Source organism: Musca domestica, unplaced genomic scaffold (assembly GCF_030504385.1).
Source record: "Musca domestica strain aabys unplaced genomic scaffold, Musca_domestica.polishedcontigs.V.1.1 42, whole genome shotgun sequence".
Lineage (NCBI taxonomy): Eukaryota > Metazoa > Arthropoda > Insecta > Diptera > Muscidae > Musca > Musca domestica.
The window spans coordinates 757,082-778,694 of record NW_026712329.1 but is presented as its reverse complement, the minus strand read 5'-3'; the positions used below and the strand labels follow the sequence as shown (position 1 = coordinate 778,694).

Sequence of the window (21,613 nt, the reverse complement as noted above, 5' to 3'; positions counted from 1 at the left end):
ATCTGATTCTTGGTGATTTTAACACGCCGAAACGAACAGTATGCATTCGAAGTTTTTAATCGTTTTTGTGAAATAAATCTTTATCAATTATATATGATATGGCGTTTGTAAATATAACACAGCATTTTGAAATATTCAGAATTCCTAGGGTATGAACTCCTGAAGATATGTACCATCCAACATTGTATATCTCCATGACTCACAGTTATGTAATTAAATAAAGTCAGTCCAATTCATTAAAACCTGTCTTTAGTTGAATAGAAAACCAATTTTCGAAAACTTAATATTATTTCCTCTATACATTTGTGCCTCTGTGTGCCTGTGTAGTAGTCATAAAGATCTAAAATATGTAAATAATAGATTTTATGATATTTTATATAGATTTAAACTGGAATGTGTTTCAACTGTTCCAATAAATATCATGGATTACACCTGTTTAAAAAACGCTAACAAGAAAAAAGCAGTAAGTTCGGCCGGACCGAACTTTGAATACCCTCCACCATTTGGGACGAATAAAGAAATTTTTAAAAAATTAAAATTCATTAAAAATTCTGCTGAAATTTTAAAAATATCGAATATCGGAAGTAGCCGATACGATATTGTGGACCTATATAGACAATTCTATTTCAGGGGATAAAACATTCTCACGGAACTTCTTGTGTGCAATTTCAGACAATTCCATTGAAAAATGTGGCTAAAACCATCAAAATATCGAATATCCGGGGGTACCGTTATATGGGGGCTATATAGATAATTCTCTTCCAGGGGATAAAGTACTCACAAGGATTTTTAGACAAATCCATTGAAAAATATGTCTAAAATTATAAAAATACCAAATATCTGAAGGTGCCATATTCGAACTTGACCTTCGAATGAACTTACAAACGGAATGACGAACTCAATATACCCTCCATAATATGTATGGTGGAGGGTATAAAAAAGGGACCGCACTGTTCATGTTGATTGATTACACAACAGAAATCTAAATTTGATTTATAAATAGCTTCCAATGGCCACCCTTATCTACAAAAATTATAATTTTCTACAATTGCATACATACAAAAATTTAAAATATTTAAATTTTACCAAAAAAAGATGACCTAAATGACCCCCTAGTTCCGACCAACATCACATGCAGAAAGTGAATAACAGCAAACATTGACCAAAGTCGAAAGTATTTGTATTCATGGTAAAAGAGAACGAATGAAAGTGCAGCTGTAAAACATATCCCCTTTTACTAATTTTCTTTCACACAAATAACAACGCACACTCACACACATACAGGGTGGAAAAGAATCTACTTATTTTACAGTTAGTCGTCCACAAGTTTATGGATGTAGTTAGTTAGTTGGTTGGCTGACTGGTTGGTTGGTTCACAATGAACGCAGACAACGAATGCTGGTCGAGATCCCTTTTTTCCCTTTTTATTGCTCGCCGGGTGCGTCGGGTAGTAAGGGTAACTATTATTTACGTAACAATTCCCTCGTTGATAATACGAAATTTGTATTCTAATCTTCAAATTGTCTCAAAATGGAATTGATTTTATGCAGATGAGCATGAAATTGTCTCGATGAGAACAACGCCAACAACAGCATCGCCACTGGCACACGGCCCACTAGAATTGTCCATGGCTGACCCCATGGTGGAAGTGAATGTTGGTGGTGTTGCCACTGCTTATCGTGGGAAGAGTGTTGTGCGGGATGCCAATGGTGTCCAGTGTGGTAGTTAAAGCATTATGTTAGTGCAAATAAATGTTCATTCATTTATTTCAACCTCTTCTATTGCTGTGCAATACCAGTTAACAATCGTGAACTATTCAAACCAGGCCAGCGTCCGCCGTTCCTGTAACCAAATAATCGAGGGCAGTTCTGTAGGTATTGAGCAATTCATTTATTTAACTTGTGTTAAAATCATTTTTAAGAACTTGCAGTTGAGGTTATAGTAAAGAAGAATAGGAGTGACAGAATTTGTTCAACTTTACGTCACACAGTGTCACGACCGCGGCCAAAAATGGTAAAAACCAAGTACATAAGAGCACAAATTTATTGATGAGAATTGATAGAAAACATTCCAGTTAGGAATAATATGAATTTTGGTAGTGATACGTCAAGTAGTTTTGCCTGTACGAGGGTTCAAATCTGATAGTTTTTGGCAATCGGCATTTTTCTATTTTTTTCGGAAAATTGACACTTTTTTCATATGTTCAAAAATTTGAATATTAAAAGTAACGGTTATAAAAAAAGTGTTTATTTTAGTTACTTGGGATGTCAAAAACTTGGCTTCACCTTTGTTTGGGTGTAAATAGTGATCATATGGTGTTTACAGTTACAAACACCTGTTGTACTTAGTTCATCTATTTTGTAAAGCAAATCTTGAAATTAGTGGAGTAGAAAAAAAAAGGTTAAAAAAGTTTAGTCTACATTTTTGTTGATTTTAGTTGTGAAAAGTATGTATTTTTAACCTATAAAAAAATTAGCTGCGGAAACCTGCGGTCCTAAGAGTTATTTGCTTTTTTTAGTGACCACCTCTTTAAAAAACTGTGACATATTTTTGGAATGGTTAGAAGTAAAGGATCAAAGTATGTCATATGTTCTGGCAAAACTTAAAGAATTTATTGAGGATCGAATTGGAAGGAAAATGACGGGCGAAGAACACATAAAGGTTAAAAATATTTGCTACAAATTGTCTTCTACGTGGAAAAAATACTATCGAAAGAGGGATAAAGTAGAAATGGTCTTAAAAGATTGGTTTCTTATGGATACGTTTAAATTTGATTCGGTACATTTGAAGATTATTTTTATTAAACCAATTATTTAAAAACTTTTAAATATTTAGGAACCTGATAAGTCTACATCAAGAGGTCGACCACGCATTAACTTTGAGGAAAGTTCATGTAGAACAAAAAGGCGACGTGTAGGTGAACTTGTTGCATCTACTTCGGCGGACATCATAACAACAGCTGCAAAAAGATTTTCGAATGTAAAGGAAACGGACATTATTTCAGTGGAAAAAGCATTGGCGCTCTACGTGGATATGGATTTATCAGTTAGACAGTATAACATGATGAGAAATGCTGTAAATGCTATACATAAAAATTGTTTCCCATCGTATTATGCTATAGCAGAAGCTAAGAAAAAATTGATTCCAGAAAATATAGAAGTGACGGAAACATCAATGAATGTACCTCTACAAACACTTTTGGATAATACCGCGAAGAGCATTCTAACTAAACTACAAATTTGTCCGAAAAATAATATAACTTTAGAATGTAAATGGGGATTTGATGGCAGCAGTGGTCATAGCCTCTATAAACAAAAATTTCGAAACGAAGACGCAACAGATGAATTTATGTTCGTTTCTTCATTTGTGCCCTTGCGTATTTTAGATGATACAAACGAAAATGTCTTGTGGCAGAACGACAGGCACTCATCTTCAAGGCTATGTAGACCTATTAAAATACTTTTTACAAAGGAAAATTCACAGACTATAAATGAAGTCAAAGAAAACATAGAGAAAGAAATAGCAGATTTGGATGCTTGTGTATACATTGATAACAGTTATGAAATTATGATTTCTCATCGCATGAAACTAACAATGATTGACGGAGCTGTATTAAATGTATTGTATGGCAATAAAAGTTGTGCAACCTGTGTTTTATGTGGCGCCAAGCCTTCACAAATGAATGATGAATCTATATACCAAAGAGAAGTCAACGAAGAGTGTTATAGGAACGGTATATCTAGTTTTCACGCCTGGATTAAGTTTTTTGAGTGCATTGTTCATATTGCATATAAACTACCTGTCAAGACATGGCGAATTGATAGTAGAAACACAATATTAGTGAATGAAAATAAAATCAGGATACGAAGAGCATTAAAAACAAATCTAGGTCTTCTTGTCGACAAAATAAAACCGGGCTACGGGACATCAAATGATGGAAATACAGCTCGACGTTTTTTTTCAAACATTGAAGTAGCGGCAGATATTACCGGGGTCGACAGAAGATTAATTTACAATTTTTCCCTCATTTTGCGGATTTTGTCTTGTGGGAGATTTATAAATATAAATTTATTTCATAAGCTTCTTCAAGATACATGGCAACTTTACATCGACTTATACTCTTGGTATTACATGCCAGTCACGGTGCATAAAATTTTAGTTCATGGCATTGGATATGTAAGGTACAGTACATCCCCTCTTGGACTGCTTTCGGAAGAGGCTATCGAGTCATGCCATAAAATAATTAGGAGCAACAGTTTGAAACACACCCGAAAATGTGGTAGAGTCGAGTCAAATAGGGATTTAATTCAGTATTTGATACTACAATCGGACCCTGTAATATCCTTGAACAGTCATAATATATTGGCCCGAAATTATAACATGGAAGACATTAAATCATATATTTGTGAATAAAATAACTTAAATATTCCGGAAATATGTTCAGAAGATGAATCTGATGATTGCAGTGAGGTATGTAGTGAATAGTGTATTTCAAAGCTTATGTTATTAATAAAAATTAAATACGAATAAAACGTGTTTTATTGAAAAGAGGGTTTTGTAATATAAAATACTCTGAAACGTAAACCTACAGACAATTTTAATATTTCACTAAATAAGAAGTAAACTGCAAATATTCATTTAATATGGTTGAATACATACGATTTCATAGGCCAACAAATCGAAATTTTCAAGCCCCATTGTATGGGAGGTATACCAAATCATGGTCCGATCAATTCAATTTTTTGTCACTTGTTTTATAGCCCAAATTAGAAGTAAACTGCAGATTTTCGTCGAATTTGGGTTAATACATTCGTTTTTATATCCCAAAAGAGAGAATTTTTCAAGACCCATTGTATGGGAGGTATACCAAATCATGGTCCGATCAATCCAATTTTTTGTCAACTGTTTTATAGGCCCAATTAGAAGTTACATGCCAATTTTCATCAAATTTGTTGAATATTAACGATTTTATAGGCTAAAAGAGTGAAATTAGGAAGACCCTATATATGGGAGGTATACCGAATTTTGGTCCAATCTATCCAAATTTTTGTAATTTGCTTTTTTGCCCAATAATAAGCATCTGTACAAAATTTCATCCACCTACGACAACTCTTTCTATTTTTGGCCGCCGTTTGTATGAACTCGCGACATAGTGCGTCATCAGCTCGAAAATTATGAGGACAGAGAGTATATATCACTTGAAATGGACGAAATGGGTCTCATCAAAACTGCAGCAGAAAACATCATATTCAGAATTTGCAGAGTCATCAAAAGATGGCAAAAAGTTTGTTAATACAGGGTGAGATGGAAAAACTGCAACAAACTTCAAACAGTTTTCATTTCTTAGCCATTCGTCCGACAGCTGTTAAAATTATTACAGTGACAGCTCATTCTATTGTTTACAAGCGTACAAAAGCATTTTGGTGAGAATTTTCCAGAAAAAAGTTATTCGTGATGGAATTCAATCGTGATAGTGTGATTTCTATGCATTTGTCAGGAAAATCACGTTAGAGCACTCCAGCATTTAAATGTGAATAAATCTTTTGTGTCTCGTACAATCGCTCGTTACCGTGATATTGGTAGCGTAGCCCGACGTCAAGGAAGTGGACGAACCCCGCGTCGCAGTGGCCGAAAAGTGGCTCGTGAACTTATCATATCGCTATATTTCATTCGGCAAATATCGAAAAATGAGCTCCGGGTAATGCCATTGAACTTCCAAAAAGTGCAAGAACTTACACCGCAGCAGAAAGAAAATAGACTCAAAAGAGCTAAAGAGTTGCTTCGCTTGGCCGAAAGTGATGAACTGCCGAATTTGGTTTTCTCCCAGCAGAAAACATTCGTTGTCTACCAGTTTGCAAACAAAGAAGATGATCGTGTTTGCTGGCCAAAGAGGTCAGTTGATGGTGATGGTGTGGGCCGCCATAAATATTCTGGAGGGTGTATTAAAGCCTTGGGCATGCAAACATCTTGGCCGCAGACCTTGGACATTCCAACAGGACTCAGCACCATCGCACTCAGCATGGGCCACCCAAGAATGGTTACAAAATGAGGTTCCTCGCTTAATTTCCAGCGCACAATGGCCACAAAAATCTTCAGATAACAATCCGATGGACTATTGTGTCTGAAGTATATTGGAAAGCAAGGTTGGCACTAAAAATACCAAAGTGTCGATCACCTCAAGCAAGCGCATCGCCGGGAATGGACCAAAATACCGCAGAGCAACATTCAGGAAGCTTGTGACGGTTTCATTGGCCGTTTAAAAGCCATAATTCGTGCCAAAGGTGAACAATTCGAACAAATCTAAACTTATTCTAAAATTTGATGCTATTTCCGACATTTTTTGCTTTCATGCAATAAATTAAAAAAAAATAAATAAAAAAATAAAAATTATGGCGTTTGACTTTGTTGCAGTTTATTTATCTCACCCTGTATGTATAGCTTTTTAAAAAAGTCGTAATCCCAAAATCATGATCCATCCCTCAACAACTACTAATGCAACATTTACTCGCATCTTCCCCCCTCCTGCTCGAGTTTTGTTCTCCAGCATGATTTTCATAAGCAGCAATGTGGAGTACATAGGAGTAACGCAGCAGGCGGTCCAGCCGGAAATGTTAGACAGACAGATTGTAATTTACAACATTTCCAACATCCTGTGCCAGTGTGTGAATACCAATCGCGGTTTGCTTTGTATTTTGTGCATGGATGATTTTAAATCGACTTCTGCTCCGCCACCATCGTTTCTCTGTACAAATGTTACCCACACACCCCTTTGACTGTCTACAACTTAAATTCTTTCATCTCTACGAAATCATCCAAAATATTCTATTTTTTTTCCGACAAGCACATTTTCCTGTTCGAAATCTTTATGTGTTCAAAGCCATGAAGTAATGTTAAATTATTGCTTTCCATTTACTGCAATTCTTTTGGTGTTTGTTTGCTCTTCAAGGGTTCAAGTAATGCATTTCTCTTTCAATCCTTGCCCCTTGGCGGATGTATGCAGTTGAGGGGGTCAGACATTTTCAAATTTATTAGTTAATTTTAATAACTGCTATTTGCCAAACATTGAACTTACTTGGGGCACTCAGCTTTGAATTTGTTGGGGAAAAACTGGATTTTGCTCTCAATAAAGAATTTCTATGTGGAAAACGCGGTATGCATTTGCATTACTATAGATGTTTATTTATATCTTATTCAAGCATACAGTGAGGTGCAATAGTTATAAAATGCAATTTGAATACACCAACAAATAAAAAAGCATAAAAGTATCTGAATTCAAGCGTGTTCCACTTTACACTATGTATAAAAGTAAGACCGCTTGGGAAATGCAGTTAAACTTATGAAAAAAAAAAAAAACATAAAGTGAGTGGGCCGTTATATTGGGGGCTATACTTAAACGGATACCTATTAGACAACTTTATATTACAACAACTGTTATCTATCGCGAGTCTTAAATGCCAAACTTGAAAAAATTTCGTGGATAAAGTCAAAATACCGAATATCGTTGGGTATCGTTATATGTGCGTTATAGGAAAACATGGACCTAGGTATTCAAAGTTCTGTTACCAATTTTTAGACAAATTCGTGGAAAAAATATGGCAAAATTCATCAAAATACCGAATATAAGGAGGTACCGTTATATGGGGGCTATATATAGACGTGCCCCATAAGTACTATGTTCCGCCACCGGAGCAACAATCCATTAGCAACTACAAATACCAAGTTTTAGACAAATTTGTGGAAAAATGTGGCGAAAATCATCAAAATACCGAACATCGGGAGGTACCGTTATATGACGACTATACCAAAACGTGGACTTATAGATCTCATTTTCAATACCAACTACCTTATACGCAATTGAAATCATTGTGCCTAATTTTAAAGCTCTACGTCAAGTAATGTGGGATGTATCGTGATTTCAACAGGCCGATGGATAGACAGACAGACGGAAGTTGTTAAATCGAACTAGAATTGAATGCTTATCAGGAATATACGGGGTGAGATAAAAAACTGCAACAAAGTCAAAAGCCATAATTTTTACATAAAAAAAAAAAACAAGTAAGCAAAGGCTACAGTCGTGCGGGGCCGACCATGTGATACCCTACAACACTACAATGTTAGAAGCCCCCTTATGTCCAAATCCATTTTGGAATATTTCGCTTTTGAAATTATGTCACGGAGCACTGCCCAGATATTACCCTCAGCATTTTGAACAGAGACACTCGCCCAATATTTACGCACGCCGACGTGCTGTTAGTTGTTGTGGTCCATTTTAAAGCTAAATGTAATGCAATGGTCAAACAAAATGCTAGAATTATTCTCTGTTCATAACTCTCTTCTCAGGCTTGTCGATTGGCTTCAATTGTGTGATCAGGAAATTTTTCCGTTTTTGGTCCATTTTAACCCCTAAATATATTGCTGACATAATAGGCCTAGCCCTTCGGAGCCTAACCCTACCCTTGTGAAAATATTCGTGAGGATCGGACGATAATTGCAGACTGTATATAATAACCAAAATCTGTGTTGTAAGGTGAAAAAATATTACAAAATATACCCTTCAATATTAAGTCAAATTGAAAAAAATCGCATGGTATAAAAAAATGTCACAAAATACTACAAAATCTATAATAACACAATTATTGGGATCTTTTTATGCGATTTTTTTTTTAGATTTTACTCTCTTATGCCAATAGGGAATTATGAGATGACAAAATTTGTCAAAATCATTCCAGCCATTCTCGAGATATAAGCGTTCTAGCTAACATCCCCTACCTTTGTATATATGTATTGCATATACATATCGCTATATATATCCAATATATTTACCATCGGCATCTACGTAACGGTCAGGATTGATCTGTTCGTCTATTTGTGATTTCGCCGGGATTAAAAATATTCGCGGTTTAATGGAAAATTTGAAGTTTATTTATGGTCTATTTCACCCACTAAATATTACCCTATGACCACCACAATTGGAAGGCTTCTGCCCAGCCTGAAGCTCTAGACCCATGCTAACTTTCGCTTCGATTGGTCCATAATTGCGTCCTGTAGAGCAACTGCGAAATCAGGAAATTTTTCAGTTTTTGGTAAATAAATTCCATTCCCTTCTAAATTTTGTGAAGATCGGGCCATAATTGCGACCTGTAGAGCGATTACAAATTAACATGGACAGACGGACGGACATACATAGCTAGATCAACTCAGCTCGGCGAGATAGGAGATCCATATATACTTTCCTATGTGGGAAACCAATATTTCGAGGTGTTACATAATTTTTGGCCCAATCAAACTTATAATACCCCCAACACATAGTGTTGTAGGGTATAAAAATTTACTGAATCAAAGCAATAAAATGAGAAATATCGGAAATAGTATCAAATTTTGGAAGAAGTTTAGATTTGTTCGAATTGGCCACCTTTGGCACGAATTATGGCCTTCAAACGGCCAATGAAACCGTCACACACTGCCCAAATTTGCTGTGAAAAAGATCTGCCAATAGAACTTGAGTCGAACCTGGAGAGTTTGTAGTGTATAATTCGCATATGCTGATTTGCAATAAGTTCGAAATATATAGTACTTTCCAGAGAACGGCCCTTGTAAGCCATCATCCACACCAAATATGCCTGATGAGCCGCTTAACCAACGGCGAAACGCGTCGCATAGTAGTGAGTGTGTGATATTGTCTATCTGGCTTTCCTTTTCACTGCTTATTTCAGATCATTAAGCTCGTCTCGAAAGAGAAAACAAACACATAAAACATATGATCTTCGCCTTAACAAGGCAAAACTCAGTATTTCTTTTTAATTGTAATAAAACAGGTAAATATGGTATCGGACGGTCAAAGCTTTTTATACCCTAACCTTAGTCTGATAAAATGACCTTGACATCCTAGGTGTGGACAATATCGACTACTTCCTCCCCCTTATTTAAGAAAGTAACCAACATGTTTTATATTTAGTGGAGGAGTGATCCGATATATTCTATATTTACAACCGATCTTGTGTTGAAAGAAATATTGAGATGTGCGAACTTCGAACTCATGTACATTTTCAGACTTTTATTTTACATTTATAAGAGTTATAAAAAAATTATAACCCATTGTAGGTGAGGTACCACAAGGTACCACATTTTATGAGCTTTATGGATATTCAAAATGACCCTTTGTGGGGGCGGTATATTCCATCTACACCAGAACTTGGGTTAATAAAATATAGTGATGTGTGTAATTGTACTTATGTACTTACAACACCTTTTATAAGTGTTAAAATTATTCAAAATGTTGATCCTTTGTGGTGGAAGGTACTTGATGGCGTGTATCGATATTGTCCCTTTTCGCAACTGACCTACCACTCATGTAAATATTAGGATTTGCAAAGTTGGAGCAAAATCGGATTATACTTTTTCTTTCTGTGCAGTACTTTTATTATTATACCCTACAACACTATGTGTTGGGGGTATTATAAGTTTGATTGGGCCAAAAATTATGTAAGACCTCGAAATATTGGTTTCCCACATAGGAAAGTATATATGGATCTTCCTATCTCGCCGAACTGAGTTGATCTAGCTATGTATTTCTGCAATTATTGCCAGATCTTCACGAAATTTAGAATGGTGGGACTAGGGCCAGAATACAACCCTATTGCTTTTGGCGATGATCGCATAATATTTAGGGGTTGAAATGGACCAATAACTGAAAAATTTCATGATTTTGCAGTTGCTCTACAGGTCGCAATTACGGACGAAACGACGCGAAAGTTTGCATGGGGCTAGATCTTAGAGCTGGACAGATGCCTTCCAATTTGGATGATCATCGGGATATATATAGCGAAATATATACAATGTGTAGATACAAAAGAAGGGGATGTTTGTTAGATTGCTTATATCTCAAGAATGGCTGAACCGATTTTGACAAATTTCGTCTATTCAGAATACCCTCGTTGCATAAAAAAAACTCTATAAAAAAAGCATAAAAAGTTGCCAATAATGATGTTAATAAAGATTTTTTACTGTTTTGTGACATTTTTTAATTTTTTCATATTTTTTATCGCATGTGATTTTTTTAATTTGACTTATAATATTGAAGTGTATATTTTGTAATATTATTTCAGCTTACAACACAGGTTGGGATTATGATATACAGATTGCAATTATCGTTCAATCCTCACAAAATTTTTTACAAGGGTAGGGTTAGGCCAGACGGGCTAGGCCTATTGTTTTTTAAAGATGTCCGCAATATATTTAGGGGTTGAAATGGACCAACAAAATTGTTCCTGATTTTGCAGCCGTTATAATGGTCACAAATATAAACCAAAGTACACAGTACACGAAATCTCGCATGAAGTTAGAGTTTAGAACAGCGGGTTGAATGGACCACTACTTTTGTGTAAAAAAATATGGAAATTTCCAATCTACCGAAACGCTGAAAATAACTAACAGGCGAAATCCAAAATACACAAAAGGCAGACTTCTGGCTTTTTATGCTGATTTCGTTGACGAATATAGCCAAATATCGTAAAGAAGGTTAATCTAAATTTGGCAATACAGTGGAACCTCTTGCATTTGGAAATGATAGCAAAATATTTAGAAGTTGAAATGAACCAAAAATAGAAATAATTTCCTGATCGCCCAATTGAAACCAATCGGCACGGAATTTTGCCTGAGAAGACAAGGAAGAAGTCTAGCATTTTGGATGACCATTGGATTATACTTAGCTGTAAAATGGACCACAACAACTAACAACAAACGGAATGCGTAAATATTGGGCAAATGCCCCTGGAATGAAAGCAACATTTTAAATGCGGAATCTTCCAAAATGGATTTGGACAGAAGGGTGCTTCTAACATATTGTAGTGTTGGAGGATATGACATGGTCGGGCCCGCACGGCCATAGTCTTTGCTTACTTGTTTTATTATTATTATTATTATTATTATTATTATTATTATTATTATTATTATTATTATTATTATTATTATTATTATTATTATTATTATTATTATTATTATTATTATTATTATTATTATTATTATTATTATTATTATTATTATTATTATTATTATTATTATTATTATTATTATTATTATTATTATTATTATTATTATTATTATTATTATTATTATTATTTTGTTGTTGCAAAATCGTCAGGCAAAATCCCATTATTGTTGTTTTTATAAAAACAACGTTTGTTTATGAGTGGAGAACGATGGTAATGTTTACCAGGGGGTTAGGCAGGGAATACCTAGGTTTCGGAAAGAGCCACCAATCCTCATCAGTTCCCTTGTTTCTTGTCTGGGATATTCTCCCCAGAAGTTATTTTAAAAAATAACTTCTATGACAAAAAACATTTTTTTACCCAAGTGACGAGATCGTAAGCTCAATAGAAGAGGAACAAAAGAATTACATAAAACTAAAATTCTTTTGGAAAATCTTCTAAATCTTACAACCGCACTTATAAACATTTACATCTTTCTCCACTTGTTATGCTTTCGTTCAACCTGAACGAAGTAACATAACCATGTAAGTTTGTTTTGTCTGTTACAACAAAAACCCCTTCGTCGACCGTGCCTGTGTCTATTAATAGAACAGTGTTTGGCTTGCTTGTTTGGGATACCATAGTATTTTGTTGTTGCAAAATCGTCAGGCAAAATCCCATTATTGTTGTTTTTATAAAAACAACGTTTGTTTATGAGTGGAGAACGATGGTAATGTTTACCAGGGGGTTAGGCAGGGAATACCTAGGTTTCGGAAAGAGCCACCAATCCTCATCAGTTCCCTTGTTTCTTGTCTGGGATATTCTCCCCAGAAGTTATTTTAAAAAATAACTTCTATGACAAAAAACATTTTTTTACCCAAGTGACGAGATCGTAAGCTCAATAGAAGAGGAACAAAAGAATTACATAAAACTAAAATTCTTTTGGAAAATCTTCTAAATCTTACAACCGCACTTATAAACATTTACATCTTTCTCCACTTGTTATGCTTTCGTTCAACCTGAACGAAGTAACATAACTATTGAGCTTACGATCTCGTCACTTGGGTAAAAAAAAATGTTTTTTGTCATAGAAGTTATTTTTTAAAATAACTTCTGGGGAGAATATCCCAGACAAGAAACAAGGGAACTGATGAGGATTGGTGGCTCTTTCCGAAACCTAGGTATTCCCTGCCTAACCCCCTGGTAAACATTACCATCGTTCTCCACTCATAAACAAACGTTGTTTTTATAAAAACAACAATAATGGGATTTTGCCTGACGATTTTGCAACAACAAAATACTATGGTATCCCAAACAAGCAAGCCAAACACTGTTCTATTAATAGACACAGGCACGGTCGACGAAGGGGTTTTTGTTGTAACAGACAAAACAAACTTACATGGTTATGTTACTTCGTTCAGGTTGAACGAAAGCATAACAAGTGGAGAAAGATGTAAATGTTTATAAGTGCGGTTGTAAGATTTAGAAGATTTTCCAAAAGAATTTTAGTTTTATGTAATTCTTTTGTTCCTCTTCTATTGAGCTTACGATCTCGTCACTTGGGTAAAAAAATGTTTTTTGTCATAGAAGTTATTTTTTAAAATAACTTCTGGGGAGAATATCCCAGACAAGAAACAAGGGAACTGATGAGGATTGGTGGCTCTTTCCGAAACCTAGGTATTCCCTGCCTAACCCCCTGGTAAACATTACCATCGTTCTCCACTCATAAACAAACGTTGTTTTTATAAAAACAACAATAATGGGATTTTGCCTGACGATTTTGCAACAACAAAATACTATGGTATCCCAAACAAGCAAGCCAAACACTGTTCTATTATTATTATTATTATTATTATTATTATTATTATTATTATTATTATTATTATTATTATTATTATTATTATTATTATTATTATTATTATTATTATTATTATTATTATTATTATTATTATTATTATTATTATTATTATTATTATTATTATTATTATTATTATTATTATTATTATTATTATTATTATTATTATTATTATTTATTTATTTATTTTTTTTTTTTTTTTTTTTTTTTTTTTTTTTTTTTTTTTTTTTTTTTTTTTTTTTTTTTTTTTTTTTTTTGAAAATATTGACCTGTATTGTAACCAAGGTACATGACGAATTGGTTCGATATCTACCATCTTACGATCAGATCTTGTGTTGGTAACAATAATGAGATGTGCAAAATATTAAGACTATCGGACTCCTATTTCACATTTTAGAAGAGCTTGATTATTCCAAAAATTTACTCTTTGTGGGGGAGGATTTTCATTGAGAGAACCGATATTATCCATGTTTGCACCCGACCTAGCACTAACAAAAAATGTTGGGAGTTGCTAAGTTTGCACGAAATCAAATTATCTTTGCTTTTCTATAACATAAATTATTTTCATTGAAAATTTTGTGAGAGAGGTGCCAGAAGGAGTGGACCGATATTACCCATCTCCGAACTCGGTCTAAGTTAATAATATCACTATGTAGAAAGTTTGGATCAAATGGGGTTCTCCCTTCGAAAGTTATCGTGCACATCAGCCCGCCGAATAGATAGATACACGGACGGACGGATACCCTTCGACTTCAAATGTTCTGAAACGGATTTTGTCCAAAGAGTCCTAGGGTCTAAAACCGTTATTTCAATGAGGCATTTTTTGGCTCTATCATTTCTATGACATAATTTTTTTTCATTGAAAATTTTGTGAGAGATGTTCCAGAAGGAGTGGACCGATATTACCCATCTCCGAACTCGGTCTAAATAAATAATATCACTATGTAGAAAGTTTGGATCAAATGGGGTTCTCACTTCGAAAGTTATCGTGCACATCAGCCTGCCAAATAGATAGATAGATACACGGACGGATTTTGTCCAAAGAGTCCTAGGGTCTAAAACCGTTATTTCAATGAGGCATTTTTTGGCTCTATCATTTCTATGACATAAATTTTTTTCATTGAAAATTTTGTGAGAGAGGTTCCAGAAGGAGTGGACCGATATTACCCATCTCCGAACTCGGTCTAAGTTAATAATATCACTATGTAGAAAGTTTGGATCAAATGGGGTTCTCCCTTCGAAAGTTATCGTGCACATCAGCCTGCCAAATAGATAGATACACGGACGGACGGATACCCTTAGATCGACTTCAAATGTTCTGAAACGGATTTTGTCAAAAGAGTCCTAGGGTCTAAAACCGTTATTTCAATGAGGCATTTTTTGTCCCTATCAAATGATTTATAACCTCTGTATACATATGGCTGATATGGTATAATAAGAAAAAGAGTTGAATATGTACACTTGGGACATAACAAAAAAAATAGCCCAAATACTGGAGGTATCGTTAGTGGACCCAAATTAAAAGCTTTTTGCAAGGAGAGAAAAGACCTTCGAGAACCACGAATGTCAATTATCATCCAATGTTTATGGAAATTGTGGGACAAACCTTAAAAATACAATAAACCGGGAGGTACCATTATGACTATGCCAATTAGTGGACCTGAATCGAAAATTTTTTGCAAGGAGAGAGCAGACCTACCGAGAACCCCAAAAGTAAAGTTTCAGTTTATTTGATTGGAAATTGTGCAAGAAACCTTCAAACTACCGAAAATATAGAAGTACCGATATGTGGGAGCTATACCTAAACGTGGCCCCATATAGCCCATTTTCAATACCAATCAGTCTGCATATGATATAAATCGATGTGCCAAATTTTAATAAAGATAAATAGATTAAATAATGTGGACTCTATGATGATAAATCGACTTAATTCTACGCTGATTCAGAATTAATATTCTTTTTGAGGTCTCCGACCAATATTTCGAGGTGTTGCAAACGGAATGATAGATTTAATATACACTCCAGTGTAGGGGTCATAAAAATACTTCTTAAGGGTCTGAAAATGGCACAGTTCCAGTTATGCAGTGGTTTGGTAGTACCAGTTTGCAGTGACTAAACACATTTTGGAATGTGAGTTGTTCAAGTATATTTTAAGGAGTTATAGTCCATCACCCATATGCGGCCTACTCTTATGTTATCGCAAATTTGCTCTCAATTGTACAAAACAGTCCCTATCAATTATTGAAACTATTTGTTTATGCATCTTAAAGTCCACTTTCAAACAAAAACTTAACAGCACTCGGTAGGAAATCTCAACCGATATTCTTAAGCAAATACTATACTTCAATAATTCCACCACCATTCAACTATTAAAAAAAACATGTTCTTTCTGCTTTTTTTCTTCTCGCTTTTCCTCTTCAATTGTTGTCCTCCTCCTCATCATCCGCCATCATCTGGTCCTTTTATTACTTTTATTTTTTTTTTTTGTGTGGTCAATGCCATTGAATTGAACTTGGTAATTGATGACTGGATGGATGGCTAGATAAATGGATAAGACGTCGATAGTGGCGACTGCTTTACAACTGCAATGTTTAAATATGTCGGTTTGTTTCCCCATTTGCAATGGATTGAGAATTTGCCACTTTGTAATTTATTCAAAGTACATTTTTATTTGCTGACTTTTTAACATTTCCACAAGTATTTGTGGTGAATTTGTTGGATAAAAAAACGGAAGTAATCTATTCATATAATGTGACTCTTTGATTAAATGGAGATTATATAGCATTTGCAGTGAAATGAAAGCTGCATTTCATGTCATTTTGTGAGAGTTAAGTGAAAATAATTTTTTTGTGTAAAATTAATGTCAGAGAGATTTTTACGACGAAAGTCAATGATTCTAAGAAAATTCCTGCAAATCAAATAAAAATTTCGAGGAATCTTCTGTGTCTCGTACCATTGCTCGTTACCGTGATAGTAGCGTAGCCCGACATCAAGAAAGAGCTCGGGGTAAAGCCATTGAAATTCCAAAAAGTGCAAGAACTTACACCGAAAAGTGCAAGAACTTACAGAAAGAAAATAGACTCAAAAGAGCTAAAGAGTTGCTTCGCTTGGCCGAAAGTGGTGAACTGCCGAATTTGGTTTTCTCCGATGAGAAAACATTCGTTGTCCAGCAGTTTGTTTGTTTACTTGCCAAAGACGTCAGCTAAAAAAGGTGCACCTTCGGTTGGCCACCAGAACTCAAGCGTCGGCCATGGTGATGGTGTGGGCCGCCATAACAGCTGATGGTCGCTCGACCGTGGCATCAGAATAAAAACCGAATATTATCGCGAAAATATTATGGAGGGTGTATAAAAGCCTTGAGCACATAAACATTTTGGCCGCAGACCTTGGACATTCGATACATCGCACTCAGCATGCGCCACCCAAGTATGGTTACAAAATGAGGTTCCTCGCTTCATTTCCAGCACACAATTGCCACCAAAATCTCCGGATACCACTCCGTTGGACTATTGTGTCTGTAGTATTTTAGAAAGTAAGGTGGCACTAAAAATACCAAAGTGTTGATCACCTCCAGCAAGCGCTTCGCCGTGAATAGGCCAAGATACCTTAGAACAACATTCATACAGCGAGTGACGGCTTCATTGGCCGTTTGAAGGCCGTAATTCATGCCAATGGTGACCAATTCAAACAAATCTAAACTTATTCTAAAATTTGATGCTATTTTCGGCATTTTTTGCTTTCATTCCATAAAATTAAAAAAGAATGCGAAAGCTATGGCGTTTTACTTTTTTGCAGTTTTTTATCTCACCCTGTATATATATTCTTGATCAGCATAAATTCTATGTCGATTTAGTGATGTCCGTCTAGTTTCCGAACGAAAAGAAGAAGGTTGTTAAATTTTACTCAAATGTATATTATGTATGCAGGATTTTTGGTATTAAAAATGGGCAACATAGGACCACGTTTTGGTTAGCCCCCATATGTCGGTAACTCACGATATTCGGTATTTTGGTGATTTACCCACATTATTCACCGGAATTGTTTCAAAATTGGTATTTGAAGTTCGTAATGGATACTACAACCCATGACAGAAAATTGTCCGTGAAGGTCTACGTCTTCGTATAACCCCCATATAACGGCACCTACCTATATTTGGTGTTTTGATGATTTTAGCTTCATTATTCACTGAGTTTTTTTTTGTTCAAGTATCGCATTTGAATATTGTAATGGCTTATGACAAAAGTTGCCTATGCAGGTCCACGTCGTCGTATAGACCCGAATGTAACGGCTACATTCGGTATTTTTAAGATTTTAACAGAATTTTTAACGGATTTAATTTTTTAAATATGCCAAATTCTTTCATATTGTGGAGGGTATTCAAAGTTCGGCCGAACTTTTAGCTTTTTACCTGTTTTAATAATAATAATAATAATAATAATAATATAATAATAATAATAATAATAATAATAATAATAATAATAATAATAATAATAATAATAATAATATAATAATAATAATAATAATAATAATAATAATAATAATAATAATAATAATAATAATATAATAATAATAATAATAATACTAATAATAATAATAATAATAATAATAATAATAATAATAATAATAATAATAATAATAATAATAATAATAATAATAATAATAATAATATAATAAAATAATAATAATAATAATAATAATAATAATAATAATAATAATAATATAATAATAATAATAATAATAATAATAATAATAATAATAATAATAATAATAATAATAATAATAATAATAATAATAATAATAATAATAATAATAATAATAATAATAATAATAATAATAATAATAATAATAATAATAATAATAATAATAATAATAATAATAATAATAATAATAATAATAATAATAATAATAATAATAATAATAATACTAATAATAATAATAATAATAATAATAATAATAATAATAATAATAATAATAATAATAATAATAATAATAATAATAATAATAATAATAATAATAATAATAATAATAATAATAATAATAATAATAATAATAATAATAATAATAATAATAATAATAATAATAATAATAATAATAATAATAATAATAATAATAATATAATAATAATAATAATAATAATAATAATAATAATAATAATAATAATAATAATAATAATAATAATAATAATAATAATAATAATAATAATAATAACAATAATAATAACTTTGAGTACCATCCACCAGTTCGATCGAATTTGGAAAATTTAAAAAAAAAATATCCTTATTGGGGTCTATACGACGTGGACCTACACAGGCATTGTTTGTCATAAGCCATTACCATATTTAAATTCGAAACTTGAAATAAGCGGTGAATAATATGGCTTAAATCAACAAAATATCGTATATAGGGAGGTACCGTTATATCGTTGCTGTACGAAGACCTGGACCCGCACAGAAAATTTTCTGTCACAGACTGTAGTTCCAGTAAGGAACTTCAAATACCAAATTTGAAACAATTCCCGTGAATAATGTCGTTAAAATCATCAAAATACCGAATATCGGGAGGTACCGTTATATGGGGGCTATACGAAGACATGGACTTGCACAGACAATTTTCTATCTTAGACTGTAGTATTCATTACGAACTCCAAATACCAATTTTGAAACAATTCCGGTGAATAATGCCGCTAAAATCATTAAAAAAACCGAATATCGGGAGGTACCGTTATATGGGGGCTATACGAAGACGTGAACCTGCACAGATAATTTTCTGTCATAGTATCCATTTTTCTGCTGTAGTAACCATTTCGAACTTCAAATACCGAAGTTGAAACAATTCCGGTGAATAATGTCACTAAAATCATCAAAATACCGAATATCGGGAGGTATCGACTTAGAATTTTATGCTGATCAAGAATATATACTTTGTTGGGTCTGACATGAGTATTTCGAGGAGTTACAAAGTATAGTATGGTGGAGGGCATTAAAATGTAATAACTGAAAAAAAGTACAAAATGATGCAATTTTTTAGAAGTTTTCTGAAAAAATCGAAATAAAAATTTGCAACAGCATTTTTTAATTTAAGCTATTAAAAACTAGTCCAAGTGCCTTTAATTAATATCCAACTTTTTACTTCGATTTTTTTCAGAAAATATCTAAAAATTTTCATAATTTTGAACATGTTTTCCACTAGAGAAAGTTAAGTAAATTTGAATATATATTTGTATTTTCCCTCCTATATACACATGTATGTATATCTACATATATTGTTTGACTGCGTGTATTTGTATGCAAACTAGAAATCATTTCGGTTACTGACTCTGGAATGCAGTGCAAGCATGAAGGATATGTTTTACGCGTTTCTTGCCTTTTATTTGTCGTTTTTCTACAAGAAGTCAAACCAAGTCATGCCACACTTTATGATAGTTCTAACGTTAAACATTGCTATAGTGATGACGGAAATTACAACCCGACGACAGAATCGAGTTTTTTTTTAATATATACAAATATATGTTACGAGTTATAGAAATTTAAAGAAGAGAAAAAGATGGACCAGACAGGTAAGTATTTCTTACCCCTAATATTAATTATATTTTGTAATACAGAAAATTATTTAAAGATTTCGATTAAAACATAATCATTCGCACTATTTTAAATGACGAACAAGAACTATGTAATTTCTAGATCGACACAAGTATCTGCTTCCTCCGAAAAGATGTGGTGTCTTAAACTGTAACGTCTATTTGATCTCATAGTAATATATAATATAAAGACCTTTATAGAATATAAAGACCTTTTTAGAGGATCTTAGTTGGGCAATAACATCACGATAAACAATGTTTAGGCCAACTCAGGACCAACATAACACCACAAAATTTTCTGCCTGATTACAAAGACAGGACTACATTAGTTTCTCCCTCGGCATTTTATGATATGTTTATACCCTCAGTCATATGACTGGGGGGGGTATATATCATTTGATACGACTAAAACGTACCTCATAAAAATAAGGGTAATAAATCCGTTTCAGGGCATTTAGAGTCGATCTAGCAATGTCCGTCCGTCTGTGCGTCTGTCCAATTTGGTCCAAACTTGGTAAATCGTAATATTATTATCAAAATTAGATCGAATTTGGAGATGGACAAAATCGGTCCACTCCTTCTAGTACCTTTACCACAGAGGTTGTAATTTTCAAAAACAAAAAATATTTTACTGCACAGAAAGAGAAACGATAATACGTTTTCCTCCAACTTTGCAAATTCTAAAATTTGTATACTATAATGGAAACGTACGTTGTAGTTCTAGGTCGTGTGAGAAAATCGACAATACCGGTCCACTCTATCAAACACCTCCCCCGAAAAGGGTCAAAATTATGAATAATTATAAATTTTATAAAAATTTGAAGTGAGAGTCCAATTGTCTTCAAATTACACACATTACTACTAACCCAAAGTCTGGTGTGAAGATGGGATATATCGGTCCACTCCTTCTCGTACCTCCCCCACAAAGGGTAAAAATTTTGGAGGATTAAAAAATACACAGTAAGTTTTTGTTTTGGTCTCCTATTGCTATGAAACTGTAAAGGGTACACCGACTATTTTTATACCCTACACTACATAGACGTATGGGTAATATGTCATTGTGAATTTGTTTGTAACATTACAACAACAACAACATTACTTTCGGAGTAGATTTATGCCAATCCGTCTGTCCATGTATTCTTGTGAACAAAATGCAGATAGCATTATCCGATTGAGATAAAGTTTACCAAACAATATTTGTTTGGCCCAAGGACG

General features: G+C 33.6%; 1 protein-coding gene across 1 annotated transcript; it reads left to right on the top strand.

Moving 5' to 3' along the window:
- Positions 1 to 1,991: 1,991 nt before the first annotated feature.
- LOC131804309 (uncharacterized) lies at positions 1,992 to 4,413 on the top strand. Its single transcript, XM_059126989.1, has 3 exons — positions 1,992 to 2,446; positions 2,519 to 2,778; positions 2,836 to 4,413. Coding segments are annotated over exons 1-3 (1,839 nt in total). The 5' UTR covers positions 1,992 to 2,445.
- The last annotated feature ends 17,200 nt before the right edge of the window (positions 4,414 to 21,613 follow it).

Bases quoted from the DNA above. Each gene is read 5' to 3' on its own strand.
- LOC131804309 (XM_059126989.1), top strand. The intron at 2,779-2,835 runs GTACATTTGAAG...TTAAATATTTAG, and splicing joins ATACGTTTAAATTTGATTCG to GAACCTGATAAGTCTACATC.